We start from the raw sequence: 13,346 nt of genomic DNA on the forward strand, positions 1-13,346 counted from the left end.
AGTGTGCGGCAGCTGTGAAAAAGGCAAATTCCATGCTAGCAATAATTAGGAAAGGTATTGAAAATAAAACAGCCGATATCATCATGCCGTTCTATAAATCTATGGTGCGGCCGCATTTGGAATACTGTGTACAGTTCTGGTCGCCTCATCTCAAAAAGGATATTATAGAGTTGGAAAAGGTTCAGAAGAGGGCAACCAGAATGATCAAGGGGATGGAGCGACTCCCTTACGAGGAAAGGTTGCAGCATTTGGGGCTTTTTAGTTTAGAGAAAAGGCGGGTCAGAGGAGACATGATAGAAGTGTATAAAATTATGCATGGCATTGAGAAAGTGGATAGAGAAAAGTTCTTCTCCCTCTCTCATAATACTAGAACTCGTGGACATTCAAAGAAGCTGAATGTTGGAAGATTCAGGACAGACAAAAGGAAGTACTTCTTTACTCAGCGCATAGTTAAACTATGGAATTTGCTCCCACAAGATGCAGTAATGGCCACCAGCTTGGATGGCTTTAAAAGAAGATTAGACAAATTCATGGAGGACAGGGCTATCAATGGCTACTAGCCATGATGGCTGTGCTGTGCCACCCTAGTCAGAGGCAGCATGCTTCTGAAAACCAGTTGCCGGAAGCCTCAGGAGGGGAGAGTGTTCTTGCACTCGGGTCCTGCTTGCGGGCTTCCCCCAGGCACCTGGTTGGCCACTGTGAGAACAGGATGCTGGACTAGATGGGCCACTGGCCTGATCCAGCAGGCTCTTCTTATGTTCTTATGTTCTTATGAAAGAGCATTTAAAACAGGAATTCCTCACCTACAGTCTGAAGTGGTACAGTCCAGTCTGTCTTCTCAGTGTCATGTCATTCTCCTGCATGTATAGACCAGGCCTGCAAGAGAATTGGTGGGGTGAAGTGGCTAAGAGTGGAAAAGGCCTTGATTCAAATGTCAGCCATTAGTTCACAAAGTGGCCTTGGGATAAAAGTATCATAGCTTGCCTCAGTGCCTCTTCCTCGTCTGTAAAATGGAAATAATTGTACTGGCCTATCTTTACAAGGCTCTTTTTTAAAGACTGAGATTTTGTATTCATGAAGGTCTTGAAGGTCTTGAAACCCTGGAAATGTTGCTAGGTAAATGCTAAATAGTATTTTATGTTAAGGAGAGCACAGTGTGTTCTAAACAAGCTATTGGTTTTGTTGAGTCTAGAGCTAGGGTGGAGAACCTCTGGCTCTCCAGATGTTGCTAGACTCCAGCTCCCATTATCCCTGATCATTGGCTCTGCTGGCTGGGGCTGATGGGAATTAGAGTCAAACAACACCTGGAGGACCCCCCCCCCCGGTCTTGAAAAAGCAAAGAGGAGGGCAAAAGACAGCTGGAATTAAAAATATCATACTAAAGCAGGAACAGGGAACCTGTGGCCCTCCAGATGTCGTTGGACTACACTTCCATCAGCCCTAGCCTACATAGCCAGTGGTCAAGGATGATGGGAGCTGGAGTCCAACAATATCTGGAAGGCCACGTGTTCCCCATCCCTGTGATAAAGAGTAGAGCCCATAAACTATTTTTTTTAAAATGCAGCAGTGGTCTGCTGCTGAGACTTGGTTCTTTTGGAATTTCCTTTCTGTTCAAGGCTCCAGACAAGACTACTATAAGGAAGAGAATTTTGTTACTTACATTTCAGCCCTGATATGGGGCAGGCAATGGGGTACAGATGGAATGACTTGGCATATTCCTGTTACTCTCTCATCTGCCTTTTTGACCATTCCACAAAATGGGTTGAGCGTGGAAAACCAACATATTCTTAGTACAGACAAAGGGTTGTTTGACAATCAGAACTGAAAAGGGAGAAAAAAAGGTGGAACACTGCACTTACCTGGACATGTTAGATTTTTCAGTCAGTGTCTTAGACTCCTGCTGAAACCAGAAATGTGCCTGTTCTCCTTGCAGTGCTCGGGAGTTGGAGCTGGAGGACAGGCAAAGCCGGCTGCAGCAAGAACTTCGGGAGAGAATGGCAGTGGAAGGTAACTCTTGTAGATGTACTCTGCTTCTCCATAGAAAGCCCCAGCTACATCCTTGGGGTGTCTTCACAAGTGTGTCCTTTTTTTTCTCCATAGATCACCTAAAGACAGATGAAGAGTTGTCAGAAGAGAAAAGGATCCTGAATGAAATGCTAGAGGTGGTGGAGCAGAGAGATTCTCTTGTGGCCCTCCTTGAAGAGCAGCGACTCCGGGAGAAGGAAGAAGACAAGGACCTAGAGGCCGTCATGCTGTCCAAGGGATTCAACTTAAACTGGTCCTGAGCTTAGCACCACACTCATCTGCTGATGTGTGTTGTCTAGTTGGCATGTGCCAAGTTAGCTGAAGCTGCCTGGATGGAGAAGACATCTTGGCATAGAAGCCTTTTGAGGGTTCTTGCAGTACCTGAGTGCTTCTTCCTGAGACAGGTTGGGTCTAAAAGTGCTGAGGCCTGTGTGAGGTCTACAAACACGAAGCCTGAGGTGGTGACCTGAGGTTGTGTGCCTTCCTAAAGGACCTCTGCAAAGAGCCCATTGATCTTTTGTGATCTCTTGAGAGCGGCTAAAAATGAGATGAAAATATTTTATTTTTTAAAAACTTTAACCAATCCAGGTGGGTTGTAGCTTGTCTGTTTCACATTTACTCTGCTTGTTGTGTTCCTGTTCTTGTTTTTTTAAAAAAAATACAAAGGCGAGAAGAAGTCCTTCGGAGAGCAAACCACTCAGTACCCCCAGAGCACACTGTGTTTATGTTAAGTTCCTCCTCACCAAAGAAGCCTGAAGCTGCCATTATTGTTTGGGCATGGAGGAACCCTGAATTCAGAGAGGAAAGGACAGTTGGAAGGCTGACTGACTTGAAATACTTGCGCCTTGTGGTTTGTACAACAGATACAGGCCCAGCCGGAGTCGCTGTGTTTGCTGCAGCCTCCACAAATTGCTTTTTTTCTAAGAACTGTGTGTAAGCCATCCCCTCTTTGTCCTACAATGCTCTGAACTGAAAGGCGCCATTTTCCCTTCTCCATTGACGTTAAGACTGTTCTGTTGTGAACCTTGTGACCATTTTGACACTGGAAAGTGCTGACTATGAAAACAGGTTAATTATGAAGCATTTTAAGGGAACTCTTGGATGACACCCCCTTGCTTCAAAAATCCCCTCCCCAAATGGACCCTCGAAGACTGTTCAGTGGGTTTTTGTTCTTTGCGTTTAGGGTATATATGTCTATCTAAATTTTCTTTATTATTATTTTTTTGCACGTCGGAAATGAAGCAAAAGACTTACCCAGGCCCTTTAGTCACTTTTGAACCTTTAATATCCATTAACTTATTTTTTTAATAATACTTGAAAGAAGATTTGGTTTTGTACCTTTTTAAGAAGTGTGCAGATGTGTGAGTGGTAAATCTGTGTGCCTGCTGCATTCCCCGTCCTGTGTTTCTGTCCTTGTTTTTAATTTGCTGGTCTCGTTTTCCCTGTGCCTATTTATTAGAGGTCTTATTAATGGTGTTACTGTTACACGCTACTTTTGATGTGGAGATGGTTTTAAGTCCCAGCCTATCAATTCTCCTTTGGACTTGTCCCTGCACCAAGTTGAAGGGACAATCCCAGGAAATATGCAGGCAGGATTTCCAAGTAGAATGTCTTCTCGATCAAATTTCTGCCTCCTCATGGGAAGAACTCACAAACTGAGAGTGGTGATCTATCTCCTGCACATCTTCTGTTCCTGAATGATGACAAACCTGTTCTTGTTGTAACTACTGCTATGTAAGGTTTTGTAATTAGAATTGTGGCATTGTCACTTTTCCCCATAATAAAAAAACCATACTGGCACCATAAAAACCTGCCTCCAAGGGAAGGGATTAGCACAAGTCTAACTGGTTCTGTCTCAGGCCTGCTTCTGGTTGGTTCAGGAAGGGAGCTGGTGGCTCTCACCTGATGCAGTAGCAAACAGGACATAACAGAATAGACTCTTGTCCATCACCAGCTGAGAGAGGTTCCATAAGCACACTACATCCTTCACAATAACTTTCTCAAAGGTGCCGACCTGCAGCTTACGAAACTTTCCATCCTTAATTTTTTAGTTCCAGTTGGGCTTGGGCAAAGGAGGGGCGGGTGCCTGTCTCCAAAACAAGTCCTTTGCAGCACCTTAGGTTGCCAGATTGAATACAGAGCACCATTCCTATGCTCTTAATTGTGTTGAAGGAAGAGTTTTCTCAGACTGCTTCTCCTAAGAGCATTGCAGTAATGTGACAGGAAAAGGTTTCCCTTTCTGTACAGTTCTTAAAGGCACAGGAGCCCTACCAGTTTGGCAACTGTACTAGCACTTTAGAGACTGCTAGGCAAATCCTGATTCAGCAGAGCTTAGGTCTTCCTTCCTGTTTTTGGCAGCTGCTTCCTCTGTAAGGACCTGTACTTCTTTCTGTTTTGAAGGAAGCCTAAATTTCCACTCTTTGTACTTCAAGGAAAGTAGAAATTAATATGGCTGCTGCTTTTTAGGATTCCTCAATAGGTCTTTCTTCCCATGGATTTCACTGTTACGCATTTAGCCTGCAAAGGAGCTTCACAGCTGGCTATCTTGTAGGAGGAATGGACATTAGACTCGCCAGGAAGCTGTGCAAGGGTTGCTTCAGAGCATGTTTTTTCTTACTTTCATTTAGCACGGATCTGCAACCATCCTAGCTCTGCTCATGAACCAATGGACTGGATTTCTGCAAGCAGTGCCCTCCCACCCCAGGTCTCAACAAAGCAGTGGAGAGTGGCAAACCCCTCTCCTTCTAGGGTAGCCTTCCGCAGCCTCGTGGCCTCAATGTTTGGGGCTACAACTGTGTTGGCTGGGGCCGATAGGAGTTGTAGTCCAAAACATCTGGAGGCCACGAGGTTGGGAAAGGTGTATCTAGGTCACTTCTATCTCACCTGGAAGATTGGAAACACCTGTCTGTGATTGGTTCTCCTGTGCCTTTCATAGCAGCTTGGCAAGGAGAGCTCAGCAGGTACAACTCTCTCTGCCTCCTGCCATTTAAGTGCTGCGCTTGGAAAAAGTGACCTTGTTGTTCAAGTTGTCCCTACCAGTTGCATCTTAAGATACCTGGGCAAAGGTTTCATAACCTAGCATGTGAAAAGTAAAAAGTAAAAACTTTTCCCATAATGATGCTTAAAAAATAAAGAGAAAAAAGGATCTAGGTGAGAGTTTTTCACAACATTACAAACCATTTACAAGTGCTAGGTCTTGGCAGCATTTTCATATATCTAGGTCAGAAAAAGTAGATGCAAGAAAAGGGCATCTCCTTTTTGAGGTAGCCTATTTTAGCAGGGATGATGAAGGAGCCGTGAAAGGGAGGAAAAAAACATGTACCCTTTTCTTCTCATTTGTGATGTGCTTCCTTTCTAAATGTTGAAAAAATCTTTTTCTAAATATCAGGAATATAATTTCCCTGCTCTATTCAGTTAAGAACATTAATCCATGTCCCTAGTACCTGCTGAGAATTTGAACTTTAATTTCTTCCTATCTGTAATTTAAAAGATTACTTTGCCCCAAACTTAGCTTCCTTTTAGAAGAGGGTAGGACAAAAGGGGGACCTGATACTTCCTATTTTTCAAAAAACACATGGCTTTTAATGTCATAAATGGTAGTCAAAGGTGCACTCCCTCCAGTTCTTGTTCTTTAATTTCTTTTCTCTCCACTGTTTAACAATGAAAATGTTGCCTTCAGGAACGAAAAGGGCAGCTACTCCACTCTCCTAAAAACATCTGGACCAGCATTCATAATATTCAAATAACCTTGTCATGCCAACTCCTGGAATTAATACAGTGAACTCTGTGACCTTTGTATTCATACTGAAGTCACAATTCTTCCCTGGGAACTTCTCCTGTGCCAGACCCACTACAGAAAATGGGAGCCGTGCCACAGCACGGTTACATAATCCCCATTAACTTCTCTGGGGTTTGCACAGAGAAACCTTCTGAGGTATTGTCTTAGCTACTGTTCTGTAGACAATATTGCTAAATTCAAGAAATGAGCCATATTTGAATAATAGTTTTTCTTACTTTAATTCAGCCATAAAATCAAAATCCCTTTTCTTCAGGGATTTGCATAGGTTCTTCTGACGTTATGTGATAGGGAGATGATAAAAGTCCCGTCAGCCCATTTTGAGGTTAATCTTGAAATGGAGCATTTGCTTTTTGGCTTTACTGTCCAACCATAAGACCTAGTCTCACAAGCAGTGGCTTACATGGCTTCCTGCTTCCTGCCTTCAGGCTTTTGTAATTAATCCATTTTGAGTCTAGCTGCTTTGTAGGACTGGCCACTAAAATATTCAAGTTCCATGCCAGGTCTTTTAAGTTTTTGGTTATTTCTTCATCTTGCTATTCTGAAAGTCACCTGTGAACAGTATTTTCTGTGCTCATTAAGAGGTGACAGACTTTGTTTGCTTACTAGAAAGTGTTAGATCCAAATTCTAAGCTATTTCATGAAACAAAAAAATGTAAATTTGTGTAGTTTCTCTGTCCTTCTGGTAGATCTTTTGAGCCCTATTGATCTCATTTATTTCATCTTCCAGTAGCCAGTTCATACTTAACATGGTTCAAAGTAGGCTTTGCAGGATGGGGCACCATAAATGTGAAGGGTAGTTTGAACCACAAAGTATACATTGATGTGGAATGGCAGCTCTGTCAATCAATAGGTTATGCATGGAGTTTAACCCTTCTCTCCTACCCCTAATTTGTGTGTGAATAGTGCTGGTGTTGCCCTAAATTCTTAGTATAAAATATATCCTGCTGTTATCCATAGTTTCCTTCCAAGGGACTAGGGATTTCAAAACATGCATCTCAGTTGCACTCCTGGAAAAAAACTCTGTTCCTCCCAGAAAGTGCAGGCTTAATTCTTTTTTTTTAACTGACCTTTTTTTTAGGGGAGCTGTGATCCCAAGAACCGGGCACATCTTCCAAAGCCGCCACCTTCATTCCTCGAGTAATTGACAACTGCCCCATCATCCCTATCCCAATAATAAACTGATCTACAGCAATAGGGTATTGAAATGTGACATGATATCCCTTCATATCTGAATGCAGAAGAGTCACTAAAATTTTATTTTGTTTTGACCATGATTATGAACTGAGGAAATGGAGCTATATTGGTGGCAATATGCATAGTGTGTGCATCTCTTTGGGTGAAGTGTTGTGAAATGGCATCTTGGATTTGAGTGCTGATGCCCACATTAGAAAAATGCCATTTCAAAACAGGAAAGGCTAGAGGTAGAAAGTGGTAATAAGTTTTAAAACCCTCATCCACTTCCTTTCACAAGCTTATTGAAATGTCAGCACTAAAAAAGCTGCACAGAAAGCTATCAAAACAGCACAAGCATGAACTGGAATGTTGTTTGAGAAGATTTGATGGCGAAAGGATACCATGCAAGGCATTTGTTGAATATTAAGAGATTGAAAGATATTGATGTTACACTGGCAGAATTCACACCACATATAATCCTAGAGCAAGCAGGATTTGTATGTTCATGGGTGGTTCTAGGATGAGACTTTGGAGGCTTTTAGGAGAACTGCTGCCTGTTCTTAGCATCTAGGACAGACAGGCGGCTAACCTCTGGCCTTTCTATTATTACTGGACTACATTTCCCATCATTCCTGAGTATAGACCATGCTGGTTCGGGCTGGGGGGAGTTGGAGTCCTACAGGCATCTGAAGAGCCACAGGTTAGCCAGCCCTAATCTAGGAAGGAAAAGGAACATGTTACTTCAGTTGTCTTGATGGAAGCTTAGGCAGCATGTTCTACATCCCTGAAGACCAACAGGAAGGATATGGTAAAAAGCTGAGAATAAAAATTAAGCTTCCCTTTGTCTAGGATGGGGCTACTCTTTCAGTTGTTATAATTCGGTGTCTACTGTTCTTGCATGATGGTACCAGGAGCATTAATTGTATTTGCTCTTCTACTTTTAACATTTCCTGTAGTATTTTGTGTTCATTGTGCTTAGCCTTGCAGTCAATCAAAAGGTTTGTGTGTTTAAATGCAGTGTCTGGCCCTCCTTTTATGACACGGTGCTAATGCAGAAGTAAGAAGCACACTTGTTGCACCCTCTGGGTTTTTAAACTTAAAAAAAAAATATGCACCAGATTGAGAGCATTTTAGAGCATCCACAATTATGTCTAGAGTTGCCTGATCTACTAGCATAAATTCTTTTTAAGGCAAAAAAAAGTTGATGACCCCACTCCCTTAGTTTGAATTTAAGAAAACATATAGAACAGAATGTTTACGTTTGAACACTGAAAGGAAAGTGGTGTATTAGTTTTCAACCTCATGTTAAAAAAAGAGAGGAAATGCTGTGTTTGCAATAAAACAAAAAATACCAGCCTGTTTTGATATGAAGAGGTAGGGGAGGGAATCTCTCTCTTGAGGCACGATAAGAGGACAGATCATTTCCCGAGAATTTCTGCCATTGCGGCACTTGTAAGGATATTTCATAAGCAAGATAGATAGATGAGTGTCAATAAAACAATAGGGGGAGGGGATGTCATGTTTTGATGGCATTGCAGTAATTTCATTTTTATATATAAAAAAGTTCGTATGTGAAATCCAGTCCCAAGGAACTGTGGTATCTTCCCTTTGGGACAGGTGGGAACTCTGATACGCAGACTGTTTTATTGTTGGCGTGTGTGCAGCGTAACAGGAAATTGTGTACCGTACCTGTTTTCATGTCTCCAGCCCAACCTCTCCCTCCCCCATTTTACTTCCCATTTTGGATTGCATTTCCTTCTGTATGTTCTTATGCACACTTGTTTTGTTGGTGTTGAGAGTTTAGCACTTCAGGCCGCCAGCAGAACTAAAAGGAAAAAAAAATAAAAGTCATTAATTTTTTTCTTACTTTGTTAGATTCTTATTTGCTTCACAGTTCACCCCAATGGCATTGAGTCAGTGGCCCTTTTCTGCACCTTTTCCAGTTCTACACAATCCTTTTTGAGATGTGGCGAACAGAGCTATCTATACACAGTGGTGTTGGATCCAAGGCTGCCATTCTGTTCATGCAAGACTTATACTTGTGCAAGGGAATGTCCCCTTCTCCTCCTCTCCCCTACACCCCCCCTCAAAATCCGCTTCAGTCTTTAACAAAGTAAGGCATCATCATTTTGGTTAACCTAGAAATTTTGCCTCTGCCTGACACAAGCTTGTGTTTACCCAATCGGTAAGAGGGTAATTGACATTACGCATTATCACACTTTCACCTTTGAATTGCCTCCCTAAGTTGTGTGCATTATCATTTTGAAGTCTTTCCGCTTTTGAAATGGCGCTGACTTTATTATTAAGCCAGATGACTTGCTGGAGGGTCATCTCTGTGGCAAATAACACCTCTAGTCCCCAGACCACTCTCTGGATGACAGAGCGGCACTTGAATATACAAACACTGACCACTGCTGACCTTTAGTATGCTGTTGATTTTACAGATGTGGAGTCACTGGACTTCACACGCCCTATACACTCTGCAGAAAATTGTCAGTGCCCAGCTGGGAATCATAACATTGTGGGGAAATCCTAAAGGCTAAACATTAGTAATCTTTAACATTGACTCATACTGCCTGTAATTTATGTGTCAGATGAAAACAGCTGTGCAATTTCTCCTCCAGTGAAACTAGAGGTACTAGTACACATGTTTAAGAGGATGGTGAAACATTGTTCATTTTTTAATGACTGAACAGTTTTTGATGTTTGACAAATGATGCTAGGAGTCTGTCATTTAGGTCACACCCAAATGAGTGGCATATGAATACTGCCTCTTGCAGCTCTTTCCTCAGCCAGTAGGTGGTACTGCAGCATAGAACTCTGTTAATTTTTAAGGCAGAGATGATGTAAAGAATTCTGAGAATAGAGGAAAGGTATTTATTTGTTTGTTTGTTTATTGACTTTATATCCCGCTGTTGCTCCCAAAGGACCCCAGAGCAACAAACAAAAACAAAATTTAACAAGGAAGAAAATTACCAACACTCCAAAATACAATTACAATTAAAAATATTGTAAAACACTGTTAAAATATTTTAAAACAGTTTAAAATACTGGATAAAACAGCTTAAAACATTCTTTCATCACTCATCAGATGTCTGAGTAAACAGGAATGTTTTCAAATTCATCCTGAAAGTCAACAGTAATTGAGACAGATGCACCTCACTGGGGAGGACATTCCACAAATGTGGAGCCACCACTGCAAAGGCCCTGTCATGGGTCAACGACAACCAGGCAGCACTTGGTGGCAACATCATCCTTACCTGTTGTTCATAGGATCCTAGATGGTCGATACTGAGAAATGTGTATAGTAAACACATACAATATTGTAGACAATATAATTTAAACTAGTACACAATAAATGTGTATATGCACCCATAAATTCATTCCTCAAAGTGTGCGTGCTCAAATTGGTTAGTTACTCAATAGCCATCCCATTCTCAGAACTGAGTCTGCTTAACATATCCTAGTGGTTGGGTTGCTGCAAACTGCATGGACACCTCTGCAAGGTTAGCTTTTAGGACCAGTCCCACAATTTATAGGCCCCTTGAGCAAGACCCTTCAGCCCCTTCGATCCATAAGGAATGAAGGGAGTGCAATATGTGAAACAATGGAGTGCATTTAACATTCTCCCTTTCCATCACAGTGTTCCAAAAGCCCTTTCTCCCCTTTGTATACCTGATCCAAGGAGCCTCGTGAAGTAAGGGGCTGTGTCTTCATCTTTTCACATTGCAAAAGAGATGGGAGGGGGTTCACACATTGAACTGGGCCTTGGGAAGGTTGAAGGCCTCTCTTGCAATACTCTGATTCCCCCCTCCCCAAACGACGACACTTGTTGAGACAAGTCTTGTGGGACCTTAAAGACTAACAAATTTATTGCAGGCATAAGTATTGATGGACTACAGCCCACTATTATATAGACTGGGCCACTGCACCAAACATGACTGGGCCCTTGGGCACCAGACTGCCCTGGGCCTGGGTTGTCATGCTCCCCAACACACCCTCATAATGTAAGTGGTGCAGACTTAAATAGGCCCGCCTGCTCCACCTTCCGCATCACTGCATCAGCACATTAGCAGGCTGTGCACACATGCCTGCCATCACCCAAGATGGCAATGAGGGTGTCAATCCCTTAAGGACATCCCTGCCACCATCTCAGGTGATGGCAGGCATGTGCATGCAGTGTGCTGATACAGTGACACAGAAGGTAGGTGGGGCAGGTGGGCTTATTTAAGCCTGTGCCATCTGCATCTAGGAGTGCCTGTGTGGAAGGAATCTCTCCAATCAATTGTTTGTGCTCCAAAGGACAGAGTTTGTTGGAAATACAAAGACCAATGATCATTGGGAGAGGGGCCATCAAGACCTTCTCTACCCAAAACATGCCAAGCAGAGCTTTATAAATGGGTTACACATCATACATATGCCATAGTCAAAAAGCACACTTTACAACCATGTATAGCATTATCTTACACATTCTGGGTGGTCACTTTTCACATTTTTGCCCTGCCCATCCACGTGCCAGTAAGGAAAGAACCGGTTCAAAAGCAGCTATCCACAGACAGCTGTCAACCTGTTTACCTAAACTGACTTTCCTGATGTAAAATCTTTCTGCTTGACCACAACTTCCCTGTTCCCGTCTTTCACGGCATTTCCAGATTACTTTCACTTTTAGGCAGAGCTATGCTGCATCTTAATATTTCAGGCTTCTGATTTATAGTAGAAACATAAGCAGAGGCTTTGGCTAAGCCTGATAGGCCTTATTGACCTGATGAGTTTATAAATTATTCCTCAGACCCCCCTTTTGAAATTAAGTTTCAACCGAGGATTTATAACTCATCGAGGGAACACAAGCATATTTAGTACGTTTTATTGGAAGTGCATTTACAGGATCTCTTAGGTGGATTGTCTGTCTTAAATTTCCCTCCATTCTCGAACTTACGAGCATATTGCCATATGGTGGACTGTGGTACCCCAAAAGCTTGTGAGGCTACGGACAAACTCTTGGTATCGTTGACCACAGCCTCAACAGTACATACCAGAGTAAATTGACTATAATTTCTTTTGGAGGGGGAGGTTTTTGGTATTATCTTCACTGGTTCTGTCTGAGTGGTCTTGTCACATCGAAGGGGAGGTTGTAGGGCATAGGACATCGAGAGGTGCAAATTCTCGGAGGCCTGATCCAGGGCTGAGGCTATTGAAGCCCTGCCATTCATTCCCTCTGGTAGTGTCTGAGTCAGATCAAGAGGCTGTTCCATCTTTATTAATTGTTGTGGATCACACTAGGGAAGAGAAACAACTGTGAGTGGGAAGTAAAAGGGAAGTAACGGAAGTCCTTGTGTTGCAACCAGGCCCGCATCCCTCAGCTTGTTGGAAGGGACGTTGCCTTGCACAACCCAAACACCCCTCCCATGAGAGTAGTTTTTATTAGATTAAGGCCAGATTAGTTGACATAGGGCATACCTATAACTTCAGAGCAAAACTCACATACTTAGTGAGAGCTTCAGGTTATATACCCTCGCCCATTTGGATCATCAGGTCATTAACCCTTACCCAAACCAAACAACCTAGACCTTACTCTTGGAAGTTCAAAGGATTACAATATTTCAGAGTCCAAATCTTTGCAGTCTTGAAACTTTCCCTCTCCCAGGCTACCCTCTGCTCCACGCAATTGGAAACCAGAAGGATTGTTAGGCCCTTGAGGAAGAGTCCTCCTACTGCTTCTGAATTTTCCAGTTGATTCAAAGAACAACAAATTGTGACACAAATTTGAGACCCTGAGGGGCTTTCGTACTCTCCAGGGACTGGCCAGTGTTCGGCGTACAGCCAGCTTTGTGTTTTAGGGTTTTATTCTGACCCTTATTTCTTTGTTGGTGTGGATAAATCTTTGTCTGAACGCAGAACTCCTTCATTCTTATGCACAGGTCCTGAGGGTCTTTGTCCTTGGCCTCAGGGATTGGCTTTGTTGTCAAGTAGCCAAAAGTTGCAATCAAAGACAAGGACAAACTGCTCTGCAGACAAGTCTCTGTAGCTTGCTGCAGACCCCCTTGGATGAAGAACAGGATGGAAACCTTGCAACTGCTGGAAGGGATTGGGCAATTGACAGCTCCCAACTCTGACGTGAGTCTGGGCATGGATGGCTTGCTTCTCATCCAAGTGAAATGGATGCACAAAGCGAAGGCAAATGAAGAATAAAAAACTTGGCCTTTACAGGAGAAATATCAGCTTGTAACTTGCTGGCCTGATGAAACAGGTTGAAAGTACTTGATGAAAAATCTCCCTCCTCCCCCTTTGGTAACTTCATAGGAGAAGGGAAGCAACGTTGGTTAATATTTTTCTTATGAGCGTGGTCCAA

The 13,346-nt window shown here is 42.8% G+C and overlaps 1 protein-coding gene across 22 annotated transcripts in view; it reads left to right on the plus strand.

Annotated features, from left to right (window-relative positions):
* Positions 1-8,863, plus strand: part of MICAL3 (microtubule associated monooxygenase, calponin and LIM domain containing 3) — a 273,115-nt gene extending 264,252 nt beyond the window's left edge. For all 22 annotated transcript variants that reach the window (XM_061638561.1, XM_061638562.1, XM_061638565.1 and 19 more), the window contains 2 exons: positions 1,934-2,007; positions 2,101-8,863. In XM_061638561.1, coding sequence (XP_061494545.1) covers positions 1,934-2,007; positions 2,101-2,285 — 259 coding nt within the window. In that variant the 3' untranslated portion in view covers positions 2,286-8,863. The remainder of the gene's footprint in view (positions 1-1,933; positions 2,008-2,100) is intronic.
* Positions 8,864-13,346: the final 4,483 nt, after the last annotated feature.

This window comes from Rhineura floridana, chromosome 8, assembly GCF_030035675.1.
Source record: "Rhineura floridana isolate rRhiFlo1 chromosome 8, rRhiFlo1.hap2, whole genome shotgun sequence".
Classification (NCBI taxonomy): domain Eukaryota; kingdom Metazoa; phylum Chordata; class Lepidosauria; order Squamata; family Rhineuridae; genus Rhineura; species Rhineura floridana.